This window comes from Argiope bruennichi, chromosome X2 (assembly GCF_947563725.1).
Source record: "Argiope bruennichi chromosome X2, qqArgBrue1.1, whole genome shotgun sequence".
Taxonomy (NCBI): domain Eukaryota; kingdom Metazoa; phylum Arthropoda; class Arachnida; order Araneae; family Araneidae; genus Argiope; species Argiope bruennichi.
Genome location: NC_079163.1, coordinates 18,692,554 through 18,713,785, shown reverse-complemented (window position 1 = coordinate 18,713,785; position 21,232 = coordinate 18,692,554). Strand labels below are relative to the sequence as shown.

The 21,232-nt window shown below is 29.7% G+C and overlaps 1 protein-coding gene across 3 annotated transcripts in view; it reads right to left on the bottom strand.

The window, feature by feature from the left end:
• LOC129960270 (uncharacterized) overlaps positions 1 to 21,232 on the bottom strand; it is a 70,692-nt gene that overhangs the window by 25,003 nt on the left and 24,457 nt on the right. For all 3 annotated transcript variants that reach the window (XM_056073565.1, XM_056073563.1, XM_056073564.1), the window contains exons 2-3: positions 17,569 to 17,632; positions 7,655 to 7,819 (exon numbers count right to left, since the gene is read on the bottom strand). In XM_056073565.1, the coding sequence (XP_055929540.1) occupies positions 7,655 to 7,707 (53 nt within the window). In that variant the 5' untranslated portion in view covers positions 7,708 to 7,819; positions 17,569 to 17,632. The remainder of the gene's footprint in view (positions 1 to 7,654; positions 7,820 to 17,568; positions 17,633 to 21,232) is intronic.

The window sequence follows — 21,232 nt, the reverse complement described above, 5'->3', positions numbered from 1 at the left end:
AATTAACAAAATTTTTCAACTTTTTTAAGCCCATGAATTTTTTGAAAAACAGCGGTAGACACGAAAATTATTTAGAATAGCTGATTTACTCTTATTACAAATATTTTCTTGAAGTTTGCGAAAATATTTTATACTTGTTAAATGTTTTTCAGTCCTTCAGACTTCACATATTTTCTGAAAATACTCATTGTTCGGCCTTAATTTGCGAGTTCATAAATAAGTGGGATGGGGAAAAAAAAAAAAAAAAAAAAGGGACAGACATTACAGAATAGACGTTTCGTTTTTGCATAGTGGCTAAGACACTGGCGTAGTAAACTGGAGACCAGAGTTCGATCCTGAGCTGGCACTTTTTGCTTTTTTTCTAATTTATTCCAAATTAATTTAACAATTTACAAACAGTTTTCATTAATCTGTTTTCATTTTTTTTTTTTACAAAAATAAATATTTATTCCCCCAATTCTTGGATTATAATTTAATTTTTAGAAGAAAAATAATTATATGTATGAATGCATTTTTTTAAATATTCAAAATTGCTTGAATTAAATTAACATTTTAAAGAAAATTTCAACTATTGTGGTATTAATTTTTATACGGAAAAATAACTGTATTTTCTCTTAATACCTGATTTATAATTTTTTAAAATAAAATTAATATATGAACACGTTTTTCTTTTAAAAAAATATTTAAATAAAATTACAGACAGTTTTAATTAATATTTAACTCTTTAATCAACCAAAGATGAATGTTTTAAAAATAAATCTCCCACAAAAATAAATATTCATTCACATAATACTTAAATTATAATTTTATTTTTAAGCAGGAAAAATATTTCATATATAGCTTAAATGATGATAAAGGTTAATTAAACTACTGACATAATAAAAATATTTCATTAATTTTTACAAGAGATTTTTACATTACATACAAGTAGGGATTGCAATACCGGACCAAAATTTCAATACCGGTATTCGGTATTTTTTAAATCTTAATACCGGGATACCGGTTTTAATACCGGTATTAGAAATTTTAGAAAAAGAAAGAAAACAGAGGTGTTTCTTTGTTTTATTTGCCAGTTTTGTTATAGAGTGTAAATGTCACAAAAAATAATTTATAACTTATAAATTATAACAGTATATAATCACAAAAAAGTAAAGAAACATCTTATTTATTTAAATCACAAAAAAGTGTAAATATCACTATTCAGTCTGTGGTACTTTTACAAAGTTTTGAAATGTTATCTTAAAAAACATAATGCATCAAATGTACTGTCATTAAGCTTGAAAAGTAATTTTGTGTAAAAATTACCAGCTGTCGAAAACGCTCTTTCGGCATCTACGTTAGTTTGTGGTATTGTTAGCAAGACGCGATATATTTCCAAGTATTTATCTCTAAATCCCTTATCTTCAAATAAAATAAATCGATTTCTCGTCGGATGATTTTGGATATAGCTGATTTCTGTATTGTATTTTGGTTCGTTTAAATTTTTTTATTTATCGCTAATTCTAATTTTTGTTCAAGAGACAATTCCTTTTCACTATCGACATTAGTGACATCATAATCTTCGATAATTGAACCGAATTCTTCTGAATGTGGATAGGTTTGTGGGTAAAAAATTTTAAGAAAATTTACTCTAAACTTAATCAGATTTGAATTGGTTATTTTCTTTTCTTCTTTTTCATTTTTAAAATCATTATAATTATGTAAATACCATAAGACATTTTCTATTTCGGTATGCCTATCTTCTGATTCGATTTTTGCGCGATTTTGCGATTTTTCACTGTAATATATAATTTTTCAGATAGTGATGTGTGCTGTTCTTTCAACGACTGCAACATGAAATGTATTGTTGCATTAGCTGTTAATAAATTAGAATCTCTCAGACATAATGCCTCAATAGTCAGTTTTATTGGAAGTAGAGCTGATATAGTTCTGGATATTAAGTCGAATTCACTATCTGAAATATTAATTTACAGGTTTAAGACGATTATTGGATATTTGGATTGGATTTCTCAGTTTCAAAAATCGTTCCATCATTAGGAGTAAACTGTTCCAACGTGTTTTAGAATCTAATATTAACATATATTCTGTTTTATTTTCAGTTAGTATATATTTTAGTAATATATCCTTTTTATAGGGGAACGTTTAAATATCTTAACAATTTTTCGAACTTTATAAATTATAGGAAGCATTTCTTGATAGGTTAATATTTCATCCTCATTAGCAATATCTTCTTCAACAATTACATTGTCATTATCTTCATTGTCAATATCACTCTCACTCTTACTCTTTTCAAAGTTGGAATCCGAAATTTCTATATCCACAGTATTTAGATTCTTCTGGTCTTTATTTTTTTGATATAATTCATCTATTACTCCTAAACTTTTTTCATAATTGTTGCCCCATCAGTAGTTATGGTTACAATATTTTCTTTCAGGGATAATCCATGTTTCACTAATTTAGATTTAAGCCATTAATTAGCTAATTAATTTCGCCCGTTAGGGATACATAAAAACAAAAACGTATACTATTTTGCTATGTTTCGCGATACCTGAACATATAGTGGAGACAATTTTAAAAATTTCTAGTAAATACCGAAAAACCGGTATTTAAACTTGTGAATACCGGTATTACGAAATTGTACAAATGGCTCGAAATACCGGTATTCGGTATCCCGGTATACCGGTATTGCAATCCCTACATGCAAGAGACAGAATGGTAATTATAAAAACATTTCAAGCAAGATAAATATATTTTAACATCTCGCAAAATTCATTAATAATGATTATCCACAAGGGAAACCCTAAAAGAATGGATAAAAAAAAACAAATTTCATTTACCTTCAAAAAATGTTTTTCTTCAGAAAATCAGGCAGCGCACAAAACATATTGTATGTTATTAAAAATTTTGAGCCTTCTGCCTGTGCATTCCATAACTTATCGCCTGCTTTCTACTTTTTCTTTTCGATTATTAACATTTTGAATGTTTGCGGATATAATTTTATTTATTTCAGCTGCTCTCTTTAATTCCCGATACAAATACAGCTTCGTTGAGTTATTATAAGTAATTTATATTTATTAAAATCCAAAAACTTAAAACTTTTAATGATTTTAAGATAAAAATAGTTATTTTGAAATATTTTTATATTTAAAATTATATTCATAATTATTTTAACACTTAAAAATTAAATTATAGATAATTATTAATTCAAGAGCCATATGAACGAACGTAATTTTTTTTTCTTTTAAAAAATAAGCTATGTATTAAGAGAAAATACATATATTTTTTCCATATAAAAAATGAGCATCATATTAATTGAAACCATTTATAAATTGTTAATTTAAGTAATTCTGAACATTTAAAAAAATGCATTCGTACTTATAATTATTTTTCTACTAAAATTAAATTATAATCCAAGAATTAGGAGAATAAATATTTATTTTTGTATAAAAAATGAAAACAAATTAATTAAAACTGTTTGTAAATTGCTAAATTAATTTGAAATAAATTAGAATTTTTTTTAAAAAAAAAAAGCACAACCGCTAATTCTTGTGATCAACAATTAGTTTGAAGTGATCAATTTTGGTCGGACTAGAAAATCTAAGGTAGATAGCTGGATAGAAGAGAGAGAAAAAATTGTTCTCTAGATCATTATATTCACTGAATCAACCCCTGTCCTTCGCGTGTTAAAGATGGGAAAGAAAAAAAAAAGATCTTCTGAAAAACATACAAAATATACTACTATAATAATAACTATACAATAATTCCAATAACAAATCGAATCTTTTGATGAAAATTATTCATAAGAACGGTGTATATAAAAAATGCTTGATAATCCTCAAAAGTCTCGTTAAACTTGAAAAGCTATGTATTGTTTTATTTTTCATTTCTGTACATTGTGATGATTTTTCTATTTAAAACGAATAAATAATGCGAATGATGCCGCATGTTCTGTTTTTTCTGGCGTCCTCCTCAGAACTGTATTATTAAAAAAATATATATATTTTGTTTGTACTGATCATTAAGATGTAGCGATCACTTAGGCTTGGACGAAAGCAATCATATAAGTGGCATCCTCTGTATTAATATAATAAATGTCAAAGTGCCCTTGGATCAATGGCGTTCCTAGGCTATAGCCCATTTCAGTGGCGGATTTATGCATTTTGTGGCTCTAGGAAGTGCACATCGTGAGGCCCATCAAAAATATATTTCCCGCTTCAAAATATTTTTAACTTAATCAATAGTTAATCATTTAGTCTAGGTTATTTTTTTTATCGTAGTAATTTTGTGAAATTATATGCTTTATTTATTACTAGCCGTCTTTGGCGACCAGCCGGTTCGCCAATCTTAATGCTCTTTAAAATTTTAATAATTAAATATTTTATGTAACTCCTATTTTAATAGCTTCTTCACCAAAATACTTTAAAGCTTCAAATTGTGATAGTCATAATTTATTCATAATATTATAAAGGCCTTCAGCCATAACGTAATATGTATCTCTCTAATTTTCTGTTCGCTCCCTTAAAATGTATGCTTTAAATTAAAGTGGAAAGGGTTAAATTGCAATTAATATAAGAACATTTTTTGCTGAAACGAAGAATTTTTTTTAAAAATATGAGTACTGAAAACAGAGTCGCTGAGTACTTAAACCTTATGGACACTAAAGAATATCTTTCTTAATTTATGTAATATCTCAAGAAGTTTTCTACAAAATTTTCTCAGATTCATCATGAACAGATCAATTAATTAACAATATTTAGTTTTAAATGCATGAAACTCTAAGAAAATAAACAGAATCGTTTGAAATAATCGGTCGGAAACATGTTAAGCCTTCAAAACCAAGTCCATATCCGCTGAAAATAGAGTTGTCAACAATCAGAACACAATGCGCATGCGTGAATTTTCAACTCCAATTATGGTAAAGCAAATGCGCGAATTTTCTACGCCAGTTGGGGTAACGCTATGCAGATTAGAAATTTTTAATTTCCTTTATTCTGTTTTATTTTAATTCAAGAGTACTTCAGAATGATTCTGAAAGATCGATTAATTAACAACGTTTAATTTTAAATGCATCAAACACTAAGAAAATAAACAGAAACGTTTGAAATAAGCGGTGGAAAATATGTTAAGCCTGTTCTCGTTAGCGTGGGGAAAAAACCGAAGCCTTACTCATTGGCGATGGGGAAATTAAAAGATTTTTTTGACGGGAAAGTTAGTTTTTAATTAATAGTTAAAATTCTAATTAAAAATTAAAAAAAGGGACCCCAGTTGCACATTACCGACCTCCAAGGAATGCATGTGCCAAATTTGGTAGCTGTAGGTCGAACGATCTGACCTGTAGAGCGCCAACACACACACACATTGAGCTTTATATAAGTATAGATATATCATTGAAAAGAGGATCAATATAATAAATTTCTTGAAAATACACCATATATATTAGAAGATTCCTTTAGATACAAATAAATGCATTGAATTACTACAATAACTGATATAAGGATAATAAATTTTAAACAAATATAATATTAAAAATTATTATTTTAAAGGATCTGTTATGGACAAGTAAGTGAAATACAATACAACCTTTTAAATTGATAATATTCCAATATATTATATAAATAATTTATTAATTAAATTCAAGTTACCGTTTAATCTTGAGAATTCTAATCGACGTGCCTTTAAAATAATACAATTTTTAACCATATCTGGGAGTTCAATGAACAAGTTCAGAGTTAGAGTTTCACTTGAAGGTCTATTTTCTATGAAGAGTTTTTCAGGTCATTCTTTATTCTTTTAAGGATACGATGAGATCTTTCACAGGTTACATTAGTCATCATCATACAAAACATTATTTTTAAAGCAACTTCTAAATTAGGAGGGAAAGCAGCACAATTGTTTTTCTAAGTATTAAATTTTAAAATTTCGCAGGAACTTTGCAAGCTTTTTCTTCTAGTTCAAATGCATTGTAAACTATTTGAAATCAATGCATTTTTCACTAAACTCTTCCGATAAGTAATTTTAGTAAATTTATACATATAAGTCAGTTTTTTTAAAAAGCGCGTTTGGAATGTAAAAAATTACAGGTTTTTTTCAACTTGTACTTTTGTTAATGGTTGTGGTAGATTATAATCATTAATAGAAGTACAAAATTTACAGCTTTAGCGTTCAGCAGCCTTCAAGTTCCAGGATCTCTTGTTATTACAATTGGCTTAATATTGGATTCTTCGGGGAGTTGATTAACATTTAACTCAAGCTCTGAATGGGCCCTAAAAAAACTTTAGATTCATTATCCTTGCTAATTTCGGATATTACTTCAATTTCTATATTATTACCATTAGTTTATCTGTTTCAAATTTAACTGTAGATTGTATAAAAGTTGATTCGCCATCTTTAATTCTAATTGCAGAGGCTCTCTTACCACTGAGAAACTGATTACGACAACTGTTTTTTTCCCCCACCATTTTGGATCGAGACTTTTCCTTTTCTTATTTTTAACTTTCTTCAGTGTGCGCCGCTGGCGTTGGATTCGCGTCCCTTGGGTTGCGAGTTCGCACCCCTCCGGCCGAAGACTCCCCGCGTGTGTGGTGGCTGACGCGCGTATAAATCTGTCGTGGTCACAAAGTCCTTCATGTCGAGAGAAATACCACTGCGGGTATTGGATCAGGGGTGATCGTTCTCTGATTCAGGTCTAAATTACGATCTGTGGATGAGTGAATGTATTGCATGAATGAATCCGCTCCGTAAAAAGAGTTGTGACGAATGTGTAGCTAAGTCGTTCTCTTGGCCCTAGATGGCGCTATTGAAAAAACAAGAGATGTACTCTTGGCTTAAAACCACAATTGACTTCTTAAAGCTAGTGGGCTTGTCTAGACAAGAGCCATTAGAAACAACAACAACAGTATTATGTAACTTCGTTTCTATTTCATTATTTTTTTTCCTTATTATCACTTAATAAAGCTTATAAAGTATTATGGTTCAAAAGAAAAAAAGTTATTCGAAAAACTGGTAATGACATGAAACATAACTAAAGCCATTAAACCATCTATTGATTATGGCATCAACCTATAAATCACACGTCGTAGTTGGTTATTTGGGTGAGCAGACGTCATTTTGAGCTTGAGCAGAGTCGTGATGCCATCTGCCATGATTTTGATAGAGCAATTAGACTGACTCACGAATACGTACCATCTACGTTTATCCACAATATATTTTATACTTTTGATACATATAAATAATTTAATAACTATGGGAATATAATGAACCAATAGGAATTTGACTAAGTATAGTGCGAAGTATTAATATAATCCTATATTTTTAATTCATATAACTCGTATTTTTTTAGAAATTTATTTATTTCGCAGTAAGGCTAATCATTTTTAAATTGACTACCTAGTCCCCTCTCCTGTAGATTTGCGGTCCTAAGCAACTGCGTTAATGTGCCTAGGCTAGACAATTAGTTAGGTAGACAGGCAGCCACCATTGGCTGAATTAGCCCATTGAATAGGTCAATAGGCCCTGGATGAAAGAAATATTTATTCCTGGTGTTTATAAGAATTGCCGTTTCGTTCATAATATGGAAATTATAATTTGCCATATTTTAGTTCATTTTATCCGATAATAATCATTCAATAGAGAGAAAAATGTTCACACTACTTACCTCAAACCTCTAACATAGGTTGTTGCATGTTCCCCATATTCCATGTAAACCATTCTTTCATAATTGACGTTTTCACCTCTGGTTTTAAATTCAACGCTTTCGCAGGTTATGGCTTTCCATCGCGGATTTGCAAGTAACCACTCATTCGCACGATCAATTAATGTTCTTAAAATAGAAAGAAAAATCATAATTAGTTATTTCATTACTGACTGACAAATAAGACATACAAAGTAGTGGCTAGAAAATAACAGGACTGACACTTTAAAACTTCTCATATACAATTTTTATACAAACTTCAGTATGCTTTCCACTCTATGTTCATTGAATTTTCCATGAACAAACAAATTCTCCATTGTTCGAAGGTGTGCTTCAAGTCATGCCTTGGAAAATGTTTTCATCATTTCCATTATTTTTCTCTTCACTACATATATAGTCTCAAATTTCATTCTTTTTAGAGTTAACCTTGATCATGGGGAAGGGGGGAGCCACGCGGGGCCAGATTAGGTGAATCGGGTTTGTATTCTACAATAGGAATCCCATGCTTAGTTAAAAACATTTTGATAGTCACTGAATTATCGATAACAGCATTGTCCTGGTAAAGAAGTCATGCTTTATTTGAAGAGGGAAGAGGTTCTCCCACAGATCACATCGTTTTCACGGCAACCGTTCACTACATATCTGGTGGCGAAAATACTTGTTGACTTTAATCAGCCAGTGGGTAAACCATCAACCATCTTTAAACAAGTAAAAACATTTAGCTATAAGACAAGACCTTGTGCCGGCGTCCTGGCATAGGGGTAGCGCATCTTCCCCGTGATCTGGGCGTCCCGGGTCCGAATCCCGGTTCGGGCGTGGTTGTTCGTCTGTGTTCTATCTGTGAGGTGTGTGAATGTGCCCCCCCCCTTGTAAAAAGGGGTCGTGCAAGCGAATGTGTGTGAGTTTCATCTTCACGTGAGCTAGAAGTCAGACTTTTGCCCTCGGGTGCTCAGGGGTCTTTACCCTCAGAAGCTACTGCACCCCTTTTCTGTGGTAACGCGGACACGACATCATCATCACAAGAACTTGTATCTACACATTTACAGCAATTGCGAATAAATTTTATCAAGTTTAAAGACGAATTTCACGTTCGCAGCTGCATCTTTTGAACATTTTATATATTTTTTATTAATATGGCGTATACATAACCGAATCTGTTCATCTAAATTTACAAACGGACGAAACAATATGCGGTGTTGAAATTTGAGCAATCGGACAAATTATACAGTAACATACTGTTTGCCTTCGGCTTCCTTATCTTTCCTATGAAATTAAAATAGTCCAATTACTTTCTAGCCGCACCTATCCGTAAAATAAATAATCTCATCTGCACCTATCTGTAAGAATCCGTGAAATAAATAATCAGATAAGAAATATTCAGGTGCGTTATGTAATATAAACTACTGTGTCCGACAGACAGCGCACAAGAGTGCACCATCATTGTACCCTTGAATTTACTGCTTCCTTAAAACCAAAATAATTTTCTTCTCTTAAAAAAACGTGTGTAGAAATGTTGCGAAATGTCATTAAGCAAGAAACAGCCCGCAGTGGCCTGGTGGTAAGATCGTGTCCTTGGATCCGGAGAGCTTTAATGTTTCCCAAGTACCCCCCGTTCTTTAACTCGTACGACTGCATTTTACGATCCTAAATTATTTACTATTTCATCACAATTTCTTTTTGAGTAATTTATCCCTACTTGAAGTTCGCACACAAGTAACTACTCATTTGATATATCATTTGTAAATTAAAGTGCCTAATAAACTCTAAAGACCGTGATTTATACGTAGCTTTAACTATCTGTAATATGGGAAATCATTTAAGAACAACTGGTATAAAATAAAGAAAATAAATAATATTACTTCGCTGATTAACATGGATTATTAGTTTAAGTAAGAAATGATTAAAAAAATCATCTATTTAAAATGTTTGTAATAAAAAAAAGGAACCTATAATATGAAGTCAAGATGCTCAGGTGTAATAGGTCTGTAATTCCTCTCTTCTATATAAATTTGGATAACAAAACATCATCACTAAGATAACAAAAAAAAAAAAAGATCCGATAATCGGTGTTTGCACCAGGAAAGTAAAGAAAGTTTTCCCTTTCCTAAGCAAGACTAAAATGAGTCACCAACGATTAATAGTTCGCGAAATAAACTCAGACGCAGCACAGGCTTGGAACAAAAAAAGAAAGAAAAAAAGATCAACTTCAGAAGATAAGGAATTATACAATATAAACGCCAAGAAGTAAAATAAGTATGATTAATTGTACAATAAAATTAATAAATTTACATAAAAAGTGCTTGAGATATTAAAATAATTGTAGAATCGTTACATAGAAAATGTATTATGTAGTATAATTAATTGTACAATAAAATTTATACAAAAAAAATGCTTGAGATTTACAAATATTGTAGAATTGCTACGTAAACGAAAATGTATTATGCAAGTAGTATTAATTGTACAGTAAAATTTATACAAAAAGTGCTTAAGATTTAAAAATATTGTAGAATCATTACATAAAAGAAAATGTATTATGAAAGTATAATTAATCGTACAATAAAATTTATACAAAAAATGTTTGAGATTTTAAAAAAATTGTAAAATCTTTACATAAAAAATGTATTATGTAAGTATTATTAATTGTATAATAAAATTAATAAATTTATACAAAAAATGCTTCAGATATAAAAAAAATATTAAAGAATTGTTACATTAAAGAAAATTAACCGATCTCAAAAATGATAAAATTCAATTCCGAAAATGTTGAAACCCGCGGAAAGAAGACCTGAAAAGTTCAATTTCCTGGAAAGAAAACCTGTAAAGTGCAATTTCCTGGGGGAAACTTAACTTTCCACTTGCTTGTATTTATTTGTTTAAATTGCATTAGGGAAGTAAAGGAAGATTTCCATTTCCTAAATAACAGAATCTAATCACCTACCAATGACAAACAATTTGTGAAATAACAAGTTAAAAATATTTTAAAGAATGAACTTTTCATCTGAACTCATGAAATAATTATGATGTCATTCATCCATCAGTTTGTTAAATTTCGTTTCAATATTAAATCGACGCTTATAAAAATTATTTAAAACCAACAATTTTTTTTAAAGATTAAAACTGTTTATTTAAACACCACCCGCTCAAAACTGCTGAAAATTTCGCTTTTTTTCCCTCCTTTTTTTGGGGGGGGATTCCAAATATTGAGTACAGCGAATCAGAATTTATTAGGATTGATATAGAAGGAATTTCATCTGATATATCAGATGAAATTCTTTTATAGATATCGAATTTTTCATAATCGCTGTATGTTTGTTAATTCTCTAAAGCTACTAAATTCGGCAATAACATACTTTGGATAGTGGAATCAAAGCAATTAGCTATAAATTCTCTGTAGATATTACTCTCTAATGTTTTATAAATATAGTAATATTTAAACATTCAATCATTTTCCATTCCATGTATCTACAAAATGAGAACATATTTTCTAATTTTCAAATATACCTTCAAAAACACGTTATTATTTATATTACAGTGTCGTAAAGGTTGCATTAAAAAATGTTACCATTATCAGTAAGTGAAATAATAAATTATAAATGTTTGCGATTTTTATTTCTTTCAGTTCTTTGTTCAATCAATCTTCTACTCATTCGTTGCTTTTCCTTTTATTAGTATGCATACTTTTGAATTCGGTTTTATTTTTTGTGTTTTGGCTAAATATTTGGCACATACTTTAATGGCTCGTTTCTATTTATATTATAAAGTCGTAAAGGTTACATTCAAAAATACTATCATTATCAGTAAGTGAAATAATAAATTATAAATGTTTGTGATTTTTATTTCTTTCAGTTCTTTGTTCTATCTTCTACTCATTCGTTGCTTTTCCTTTTATTAGTATGCATACTTTTGAATTCGGTTTTATTTTTTGTGTTTTGGCTAAATATTTGGCACATACTTTAATGGCTCGTTTCTATTTATATTATAAAGTCGTAAAGGTTACATTCAGAAATATTATCATTATCAGTAAGTGAAATAATAAATTATAAATGTTTGCGATTTTTATTTCTTTCAGTTCTTTGTTCTATCTTCTACTCATTCGTTGCTTTTCCTTTTATTAGTATGCATACTTTTGAATTCGGTTTTATTTTTTGTGTTTTGGCTAAATATTTGGCACATACTTTAATGGCTCGTTTCTATTTATATTATAAAGTCGTAAAGGTTACATTCAAAAATATTATCATTATCAGTAAGTGAAATAATAAATTATAAATGTTTGTGATTTTTATTTCTTTCAGTTCTTTGTTCAATCTGCTACTCATTCGCTTTTTTTAATTAGTCAGCATGCTTTTGAATTCGGTTTTATTTTTTGTGTTTCGGCTCCACCTTTTGAAATATCCAATTGTTACAAATTTTTTTTACAGATTTAAAGATTTTACAGATGACTTGCTAAACGTTTTAATTAATCTGTGCCTCTTTTTTTGGTTTAATTGAAATATGATTTATATTCCAGACCACTGCAATAATTTTAATAAGGTCATTCAAACTCAGAACACTTTGAGATAAATTTAATTTTTCATTATATCCACTTTTGCAGTAAAGTGTAATTTTTCGAAGATGATTAATGCCCTATAGAATATCATTCGATAATTTAGAAGGAATATATTGAGCTTGTCTGCTTCCCCTGAAATCAAAATTATTTAGACTCTCTGAAAGTATCAAACATCTGTATTTACACATTTCGATTTATCAGCCTCTGTAACCGTAAAGTCGTCGAGTCGACTCAACTGTGTATTGATTGGAATGGAAAGGGTTTGAGTTGATTTGTCTATTTTTCAGTTCAAAAACAGATAATTTAAGTTCATACATTGAGGACCACAAAGAAATCTGTAAGACAAATGCCTGGGACCGCACGTTATTGGGCAAACTTGTACGTTCTAAAATCCTCATAATTTTGTTATTTATGAGGAAATAACAGATGGGACGCGCAACACGAGAAAACTCATGAGTGGTCCGTAACAGATGGGATGCGAAACACGAGAAAACTCCTCGTGATAGGTCCTTAATGTGTTAAAATGTTTCTTTTCTTCAAAAACTACGGATAAAATTTCAAAGATTTGATTCACCAGCCAAATCTGCCACGACTGACGCCTACGATTCAGGAATTATATCTAATTAGGTAAACTCTTCTCTACTATCCCTTAATATAATAAAGAAAGGGTCATCGGATATTAATCCTGAGTCAAATAGTGTCAGTGATATCCAACGTGTTACATGTAAAAAAAGTTGAGTCTATGCATTTTAATGTCTGATCTTTACGCTAATGACTCGGTCTCCTATCTAATCAGGTAAACTCTTCTCTACTATCCCTTAATATAATAAAGAAAGGGTCATCGGATATTAATCCTGAGTCAAATAGTGTCAGTGATATCCAACGTGTTACATGTAAAAAAAGTTGAGTCTATGCATTTTAATGTCTGATCTTTACGCTAATGACTCGGTCTCCTATCTAATCAGGTAAACTCTTCTCTACTATCCCTTAATATAATAAAGAAAGGGTCATCGGATATTAATCCTGAGTCAAATAGTGTCAGTGATATCCAACGTGTTACATGTAAAAAAAGTTGAGTCTATGCATTTTAATGTCTGATCTTTACGCCAATTACTCGGTCTCCTATCTAATCAGGTAAACTCTTCTCTACTATCCCTTAATATAATAAAGAAAGGGTCATCGGATAGTAATCCTGAGTCAAATAGTGTCAGTGATATCCAACGTGTTACATGTAAAAAAAGTTGAGTCTATGCATTTTAATGTCTGATCTTTACGCCAATTACTCGGTCTCCTATCTAATCAGGTAAACTCTTCTCTACTATCCCTTAATATAATAAAGAAAGGGTCATCGGATAGTAATCCTGAGTCAAATAGTGTCAGTGATATCCAACGTGTTACATGTAAAAAAAGTTGAGTCTATGCATTTTAATGTCTGATCTTTACGCTAATGACTCGGTCTCCTATCTAATCAGGTAAACTCTTCTCTACTATCCCTTAATATAATAAAGAAAGGGTCATCGGATATTAATCCTGAGTCAAATAGTGTCAGTGATATCCAACGTGTTACATGTAAAAAAAGTTGAGTCTATGCATTTTAATGTCTGATCTTTACGCTAATGACTCGGTCTCCTATCTAATCAGGTAAACTCTTCTCTACTATCCCTTAATATAATAAAGAAAGGGTCATCGGATATTAATCCTGAGTCAAATAGTGTCAGTGATATCCAACGTGTTACATGTAAAAAAAGTTGAGTCTATGCATTTTAATGTCTGATCTTTACGCCAATTACTCGGTCTCCTATCTAATCAGGTAAACTCTTCTCTACTATCCCTTAATATAATAAAGAAAGGGTCATCGGATAGTAATCCTGAGTCAAATAGTGTCAGTGATATCCAACGTGTTACATGTAAAAAAAGTTGAGTCTATGCATTTTAATGTCTGATCTTTACGCCAATTACTCGGTCTCCTATCTAATCAGGTAAACTCTTCTCTACTATCCCTTAATATAATAAAGAAAGGGTCATCGGATAGTAATCCTGAGTCAAATAGTGTCAGTGATATCCAACGTGTTACATGTAAAAAAAGTTGAGTCTATGCATTTTAATGTCTGATCTTTACGCCAATTACTCGGTCTCCTATCTAATCAGGTAAACTCTTCTCTACTATCCCTTAATATAATAAAGAAAGGGTCATCGGATAGTAATCCTGAGTCAAATAGTGTCAGTGATATCCAACGTGTTAAGTGCTAAAAAAAGTTGAGTTGATGCAATTTAAGGGCTGATCTTTCTAGAATATATCAGATCAAAGGAATGAAAGTTTGGAAATCTAAAATAACGCAATATTATATGCTTTAAATCATTAAAATTGTATTTTTATTAACAGTAATTGTGATTTATAATTAATATTAATAAATAATTATGATCATTTAATTATCGATAAAGTTGAGATTCTTTATACTTATTTTCGGAAGTAAAATTGTATCACTGGAAATAGAAGTTTTGTGAAATAAATCTGTCCTTTTTTATATCAGCTTTTTTTTTAAAAAAAATATTTACAAATATTTGGAGATCTTTATAAAAAAAATCCTAAAAATAAGCAGAATATCAGTTCTTATTCTACTTATGTAAATTTTCCTATGTTAATTGATTATTCGTATTTGTCATGTTTTTTTCCCCTTTATCTCACCATAATAAATGTATGACGAAAAAAAATGAATAATTTTTGAACAAACATGAACAAATGAAATACGCTGTAATTCTCAAGAGAACAGATGTAAGTTTATTTTTTTTACGTCACACGACTACAATTTAATAACATTGCCGCATTGAAATGAAACAATCGAACCTCCATAGCCGAATGGTCATCACATTGGTCTCATAATCGAGAGATCGTGAGTTCGAATCCCGCTAGATGCAAATAAGATTGAAAATTTGTGTAAATATTTATTTAATTCTTTAATTCTTTGATTTATGTTCTCCTTTATTTCGTGCTCCAGAAGACTTTCTTTAGTTTACCAGATAAGTGCTCGGGACTTTTCTTACTGTCTCCAGAAAATTATCCTGGAATTTTCCCTGCTGGTATAAAAGCCGAAGATCTCTCAATCACGGTGTTCTGAGTTCAGAGTTGAGTTAATAAATTGGTTTAGCTTTACTTCCTGTGTGTCATTGAGTTCCACACTAAAGTACCTACGTGACAATATTTATTGTTCTTTTTAAATTTTCCATTTACAATCATTTTCATGTTGTAATATAAATAATATTGTTTTACTTTTATTTAAGATTTACTGATTTTATAAAATGAGGCTTTGAAAGTGTAAAGACCAAATTTGTATTGGTAAAAGTCAGTGATTTAAAAATATAAAATGTATTATTATGAAAGATTTATTTGGTATCATTGCTGCTTTATTTCCAGCAATAACAATAAGAAATTCTTGAAAAGCTCAGACAACCCACTGCATATTGGCAAAAATCTAATAAAAAAGACTCATGAAACGGCTAAATAATTTTATCTTTAAAAAATATTTTGATGATTTTATCTTAAAAATTTCTTTTTTAAATATTTTGATGATTTTATCTTAAAAATTTCTTTTTTAAATATTTTGATGATTGTATCTTAAAAATTTCTTTTTTAAATATTTTGAAATAAAATGTCTAATATTGAATGAAATTCAATAGTTTGATTGATTCAAAAGTTGAAAGAGATTTTTTAACATATAATAAAAGAAAAACCATTTGTAGGAATATAAAGTCGTAAAGTAAAGAAAAAATAATGTTTTTATGCCTTTAAAAATCTTCTAATTTCATAGTTTTTTCAGATTTAAACCTAATTTATTCCATAATTAAACCTTAAAAAGTCCTTCAGTATATCAAGCGATAATATACTACCATTTTCACTACTGTTAAATAAAATTCAATATGCCGTAATTATATCATGCGTACTTTCAAATTAAAAAAAATATAATGGACAAAATTTTTCAAAAAAATTATTGAATCAAAATATTAAGCAAAATGACCTGAGTTGACAATTACTGGAATCCATTTCATCAAACACATACACACACACACACACACACACACACAAAAAAAAAAAAAACATTTGCTATGTTGACTTTATCCACTGAAAAAATATACAAGACTTCGTCAAATAAATAAAAGCTTTTACTATAAATAACAGTAACACATTTCTTTAAATCCGAAATTTTTATAAACTGAAATTTAAAAAGAAAGTCCAATATATGCATAACACACCAATTTTGCTAACATCAAAAACAATATTAATAACATATGAAATTTGTACAAATAATTAAATGCATCTCAAAAAAAACTTTCCAGAATATAATGCATTTCGTGGATAGCTCTAATATATAACTGCTTCATGAAGAAAATCGAGTACTTATATTAGACCTTGAACAGACTGGATTTCATTGATAGATTGAATCCAAAGTTTGGTATAAATCTTCAATTTTGAACATATTAAATTTCATTTTTCGAGCTATTTGCATTTTTGCGTTCAAATGCATACAAGTAAATAAAGTAATTTCAGATGACGGATTTGATCAAAAATTTAGTACAAATTTACAACTCTGGAGGTAAAACTATATATAAAACTGCATATCTTAAGCTTATGCGCTTTGTTATCATTTTCATATACAATCAGATGACAAACTACACGTTCAAGGGTTCCGTCCAAATTTGATGGAAGGTTACAATTTTGGTGAAAAAACCACATACCAAATTTCACCAGTCTAACTTATTTTTCTTTTCAGATTATTATTCTAATTTATTTTTCTTTAAAGGCAGATGAAGTTTCAAAAATTGGGAAATCAAGAATCGAGAAAGTCAAAAACGTAGAAATTCGTCAAAATTTCGATGTCGAAGTTTTTAACGATTACAATATTTTTTTTCTTTATATACTTTGCACACGATAAAGTAAAAAACAATAAATAAATACAAAATGCAAACTCCAAACTCCGAAAAGAAAAAAAAGGGGGGCGAGGAGAGATTTTAACCCTTTCTGGCCGGCGATTCTGTTTGATGTCGCCGAAATAATCTATTTTATGTGCATTTTTGCTTTTAATTTGGACTGAAAGAATTTTGATAGAGCCTAAACTTTAATTGGAGCCTATAATTTTAATTAATAAATATGGTTATAATTAAAGAATTAATTAATTAATTAATTTGGAATAAATTAAAAATTTTTAACAAGAACATTCCTAATTTTTTCTTTATATTTTCTAATAAACAAGAATTTGAGGCAGAAAGAGTTTAACTTTCGAAATCTAAACTAATTTGAGAGAGAATCTCGATTCTAAGTTAAATTCGGAGATCTCACCTGAAACTTGCAAAGTCGGGCCTGGAAAATATACCACCAGGATCTCGGCACTCCGGCAAGAAATCTACAAAAGAAAAACATCCATCAGTGGCTGGAATATTGAATTTCACTTCATTGTTTAAATGTGCCGGCAAAGTGGATCCGGAACTCCAAGTCGAAACCATATCTAGACCCTTCAAAATACTTGTGCCTCTCGCGGTCTAACGGAGTTTCTTTTGATTTCCCATTTACCCACTTCTTTTTATAAAGCTAGCTGATATGAAAAAACATTAAGTAAATACAAACTGCATGTGACGGAAGCAAACTGATAAACTACACGCAAAAAAAATTATTGAATTTATCGATTGCTTCAAATGACGCGAGGTAGAATCAATGCCTCGATAAACTTTACGTGTTGCAGTGAGTGACAACATTGTTACTAGACACATTTGACTGCTGGGAAAAGCTTTCATTAAAAAAGGTGCTCTTTTTTAAATTTTATTTGTAGCGTGAACCTTAGTTTTAGCTGAACTATGTAGAAAGTTAATTCAACTAACGGCAGAACCGTGCGTGTACACGGTTGATTGATTTGATTTGTTAGATTAATTGAAGTTACTTGAAGGCTATTTTGACACAGTTCTCGTAATTTAAAGCCTTTCAGTGATACAAACAATTTATTTTTCTCCATAAAGACGTTGTTGGCAGGATATAAATCTATAAGAGGAGTAACAAGCACAACATTAGAATAAGCGTTGCCATCTGGTGTCTTAACTAGACACTAAAAACTCATTTTTCCAAATAAATCATCAAAGAACCACAGCCTGGCTAAAAATAAAACTCTTAAGAAGAGTTAAGCTATTGTCAGACACACACATAAGTGACCCCTCTCCAAATTTTCACACCATATAAACATGAAAATGTTCCACTTTGATGCATTTGATCAGAGGCGGCGGCAGAGATTTGTCGACGGAGAGGCAAGACAAAGACGGCAGAGGGGCAAATATAGTATCTATCATTTGGCTTCAAAATAACTCATAAAAATTAATTGTACATTTAATTAAAGAAAATCAAGTATTATTTAACTTCTTTTTTTATTCAAATTCCGATCCTTTCTTTCATTGTTAAAACTTTACAAAGGAATTTGTAAAAAAATGTTCTCAGTTTCTTTTAATGACCATAAAAAATTGTCAATATTTGAGTCTATTTCTTTATGAGACTGTTGAGATTTAATTTCTCTGAGAACTAAAATTAGAAAAAAATATGTTATATTCCTTTCTATATTGTAGTATATAGATAGAAAAACAGATTGAGCCAGATTGAAGTATCGTGCTAAATGAACAAGTGCATGCTCTTATTTTATATCAGAAGTATATAAAATAAATATTCAAAGAAAAAGTTTTATAAAAGAAACTTTTTCAGAAATTTAAAATAATAAATACAAAAATATTCGATGTTTTCGCCAAAAATCGATTTTTCAGCGTAGTTCCCCCTACCTAAAATATTTGCAGCAACGAGCAGGAATTCAGATATGTTTCGAATCCGAGGATTTTAGTGCGCAACAAAAATACAACAAATTACATTTAATACAACAAAAAAATTTACTATAGTTCTGACACGATCAATATAGAAAGTGTAAAAGATACAATGATGTCTTTTCTTAAGAATACAGGGAAAAATATTTTGTATGTACAAACTTACTATTTTATGTAAGATATGAAAAATATTCTCTTGAAAAATGTTCTTCTTAAATATTAGATCTCCCATGTATTTATTTTTCAATATATATTTAGGCTTAAAAAATTCGCCAGTGAATTTTATTAAGAAACAATTAGATCTTTAATATGAATTCGCCTATCTTCATTTTTAGACATGCGTCCTTATGGTTTACTTTTTTAATTCAAAGTTATTGCAAGCTAATATTTTCCTTCCAAAAAGTGAGTTTTATCCCCTCAATTACATGCATTGGTTTTCCTTAACCCCTTCGTATACAATGACGAGTCTGATACGCTATGGAATTACTAAATTTTTAACTTTAAATCTGTAATTAAGGGAAAGTATTAAGTAATTTAAAATTCAAAAATCCCTTGAAAACGCATCATAACCTCAAATGCCCTTATATTATTCTAGGGATTAAAATAACAATAATTATCCCAAATAAAATCTGCCATCTAATTAGGAAGTAAAGTAAATTCGTATGTCAAGGGGTAAATGTGTTATATATGAATATTCTATGAATAACAATTTTTATCATCAGTTTATCAAGATATCTTTATATAAAATCTATTTAAAAATTTAGAAGCATCTGAAATCATATAATTTTTGCTGCGAATAGTAATGGAAAAAAATATATATATATAAAAATACGTTCCCTGATTACATAGTCCTAATATTGAATGCAGAGTTTGAATAATTTAAGAAGTAATTTATTTAACAAATACCACAAATAATTTTAACAATATATTAACTTCAAGGCTGTTTTTAAATAATTATATTCGATAATGCGTATTTCTCTACAACTATCCTGAAGTGGTAAACATTTAAAGACGAAACTCTGAATTTCTCGCCGACGGGGGGGAGGCAAGATGCTGCCGACAGGGGGGCAATTGCACCCCTTGCCCCCTGCTAACGCCGCCTCTGCATTTAATGTGAATCAGATCCACGTGGATCGGAAGTTGAGGCGACCTTGACATGTGTCGTGTTCGACATGCTGCGGTTTTAAACACTCTTCAGAGAGATTATTATTTTACCTTAGAATAAATATTTTATGGAAAGCCTTGGATATATAGTTACGTTAATATATAAATCTGGTGTTAAAATGCTTCTTACCGAATTTCAGTAGATTCATATAAAGTCAATAATTTGTTGAGTGTAGAGAAATTATTAATATGTCATTTATAGTCGTTTCTTTTCAATACGCCAACCTCTGAACTCAGAATTCCAGTGTTAAAGTGAATATATAGAAATTTTTTATCCATCAGTCCTTTTTATCTTAATATATTACGGCCACCGGTGTCATCATTTCACAGACGCCTGTGATTCACACCTAATACCAAAGTGACCATTTCTTTAGGATAATTAATAGATAGTAGAGAAAGAATTTATCTAATTAAACAGAAGGTCCGAATCACAGGCGTGAGTCATGGCAGCGAGCATGTTAATTTCATGTAATTTTTCATTTCAACTTCAAATTTGCTTTCTTTCCTGTATTATAAAAATGGTAGAATGGAATTAATTATTTGAAATAATTTATTTCAAAAATATCTATATTGTGTCTATGCAAATAGGATAAAGAAATAATAAAATCAGCCAAAAGTGAAACAGTTAATTGTTTGTTTAGCCATGATTGAAGCAAAAATGCACTACACTAGAGGAGGAACAGTATATTTGTATCCATCTATGCATGTATAAATAATAGAGAATTAATGAAAATGATCTGAAACAAATTCAAACCAAATAAAAAATGAGAGCATAGTAAACAAAAACAATACATTAAAGAAGGCAAATAATTAAGTATGCATTTTGAAATAAGATAAAAAAATACAGAATCTTTCTTTCCTTTTTTTTTACTTGATACTATTTAAAAGATGTACGTACACACTAGAAGATTTTTTTTTTAAATTTTAACTTTAAAAATCCAGTTTTTTCACAGTAGGTCATTAATATATGTTTAAACTCATTTCAATGA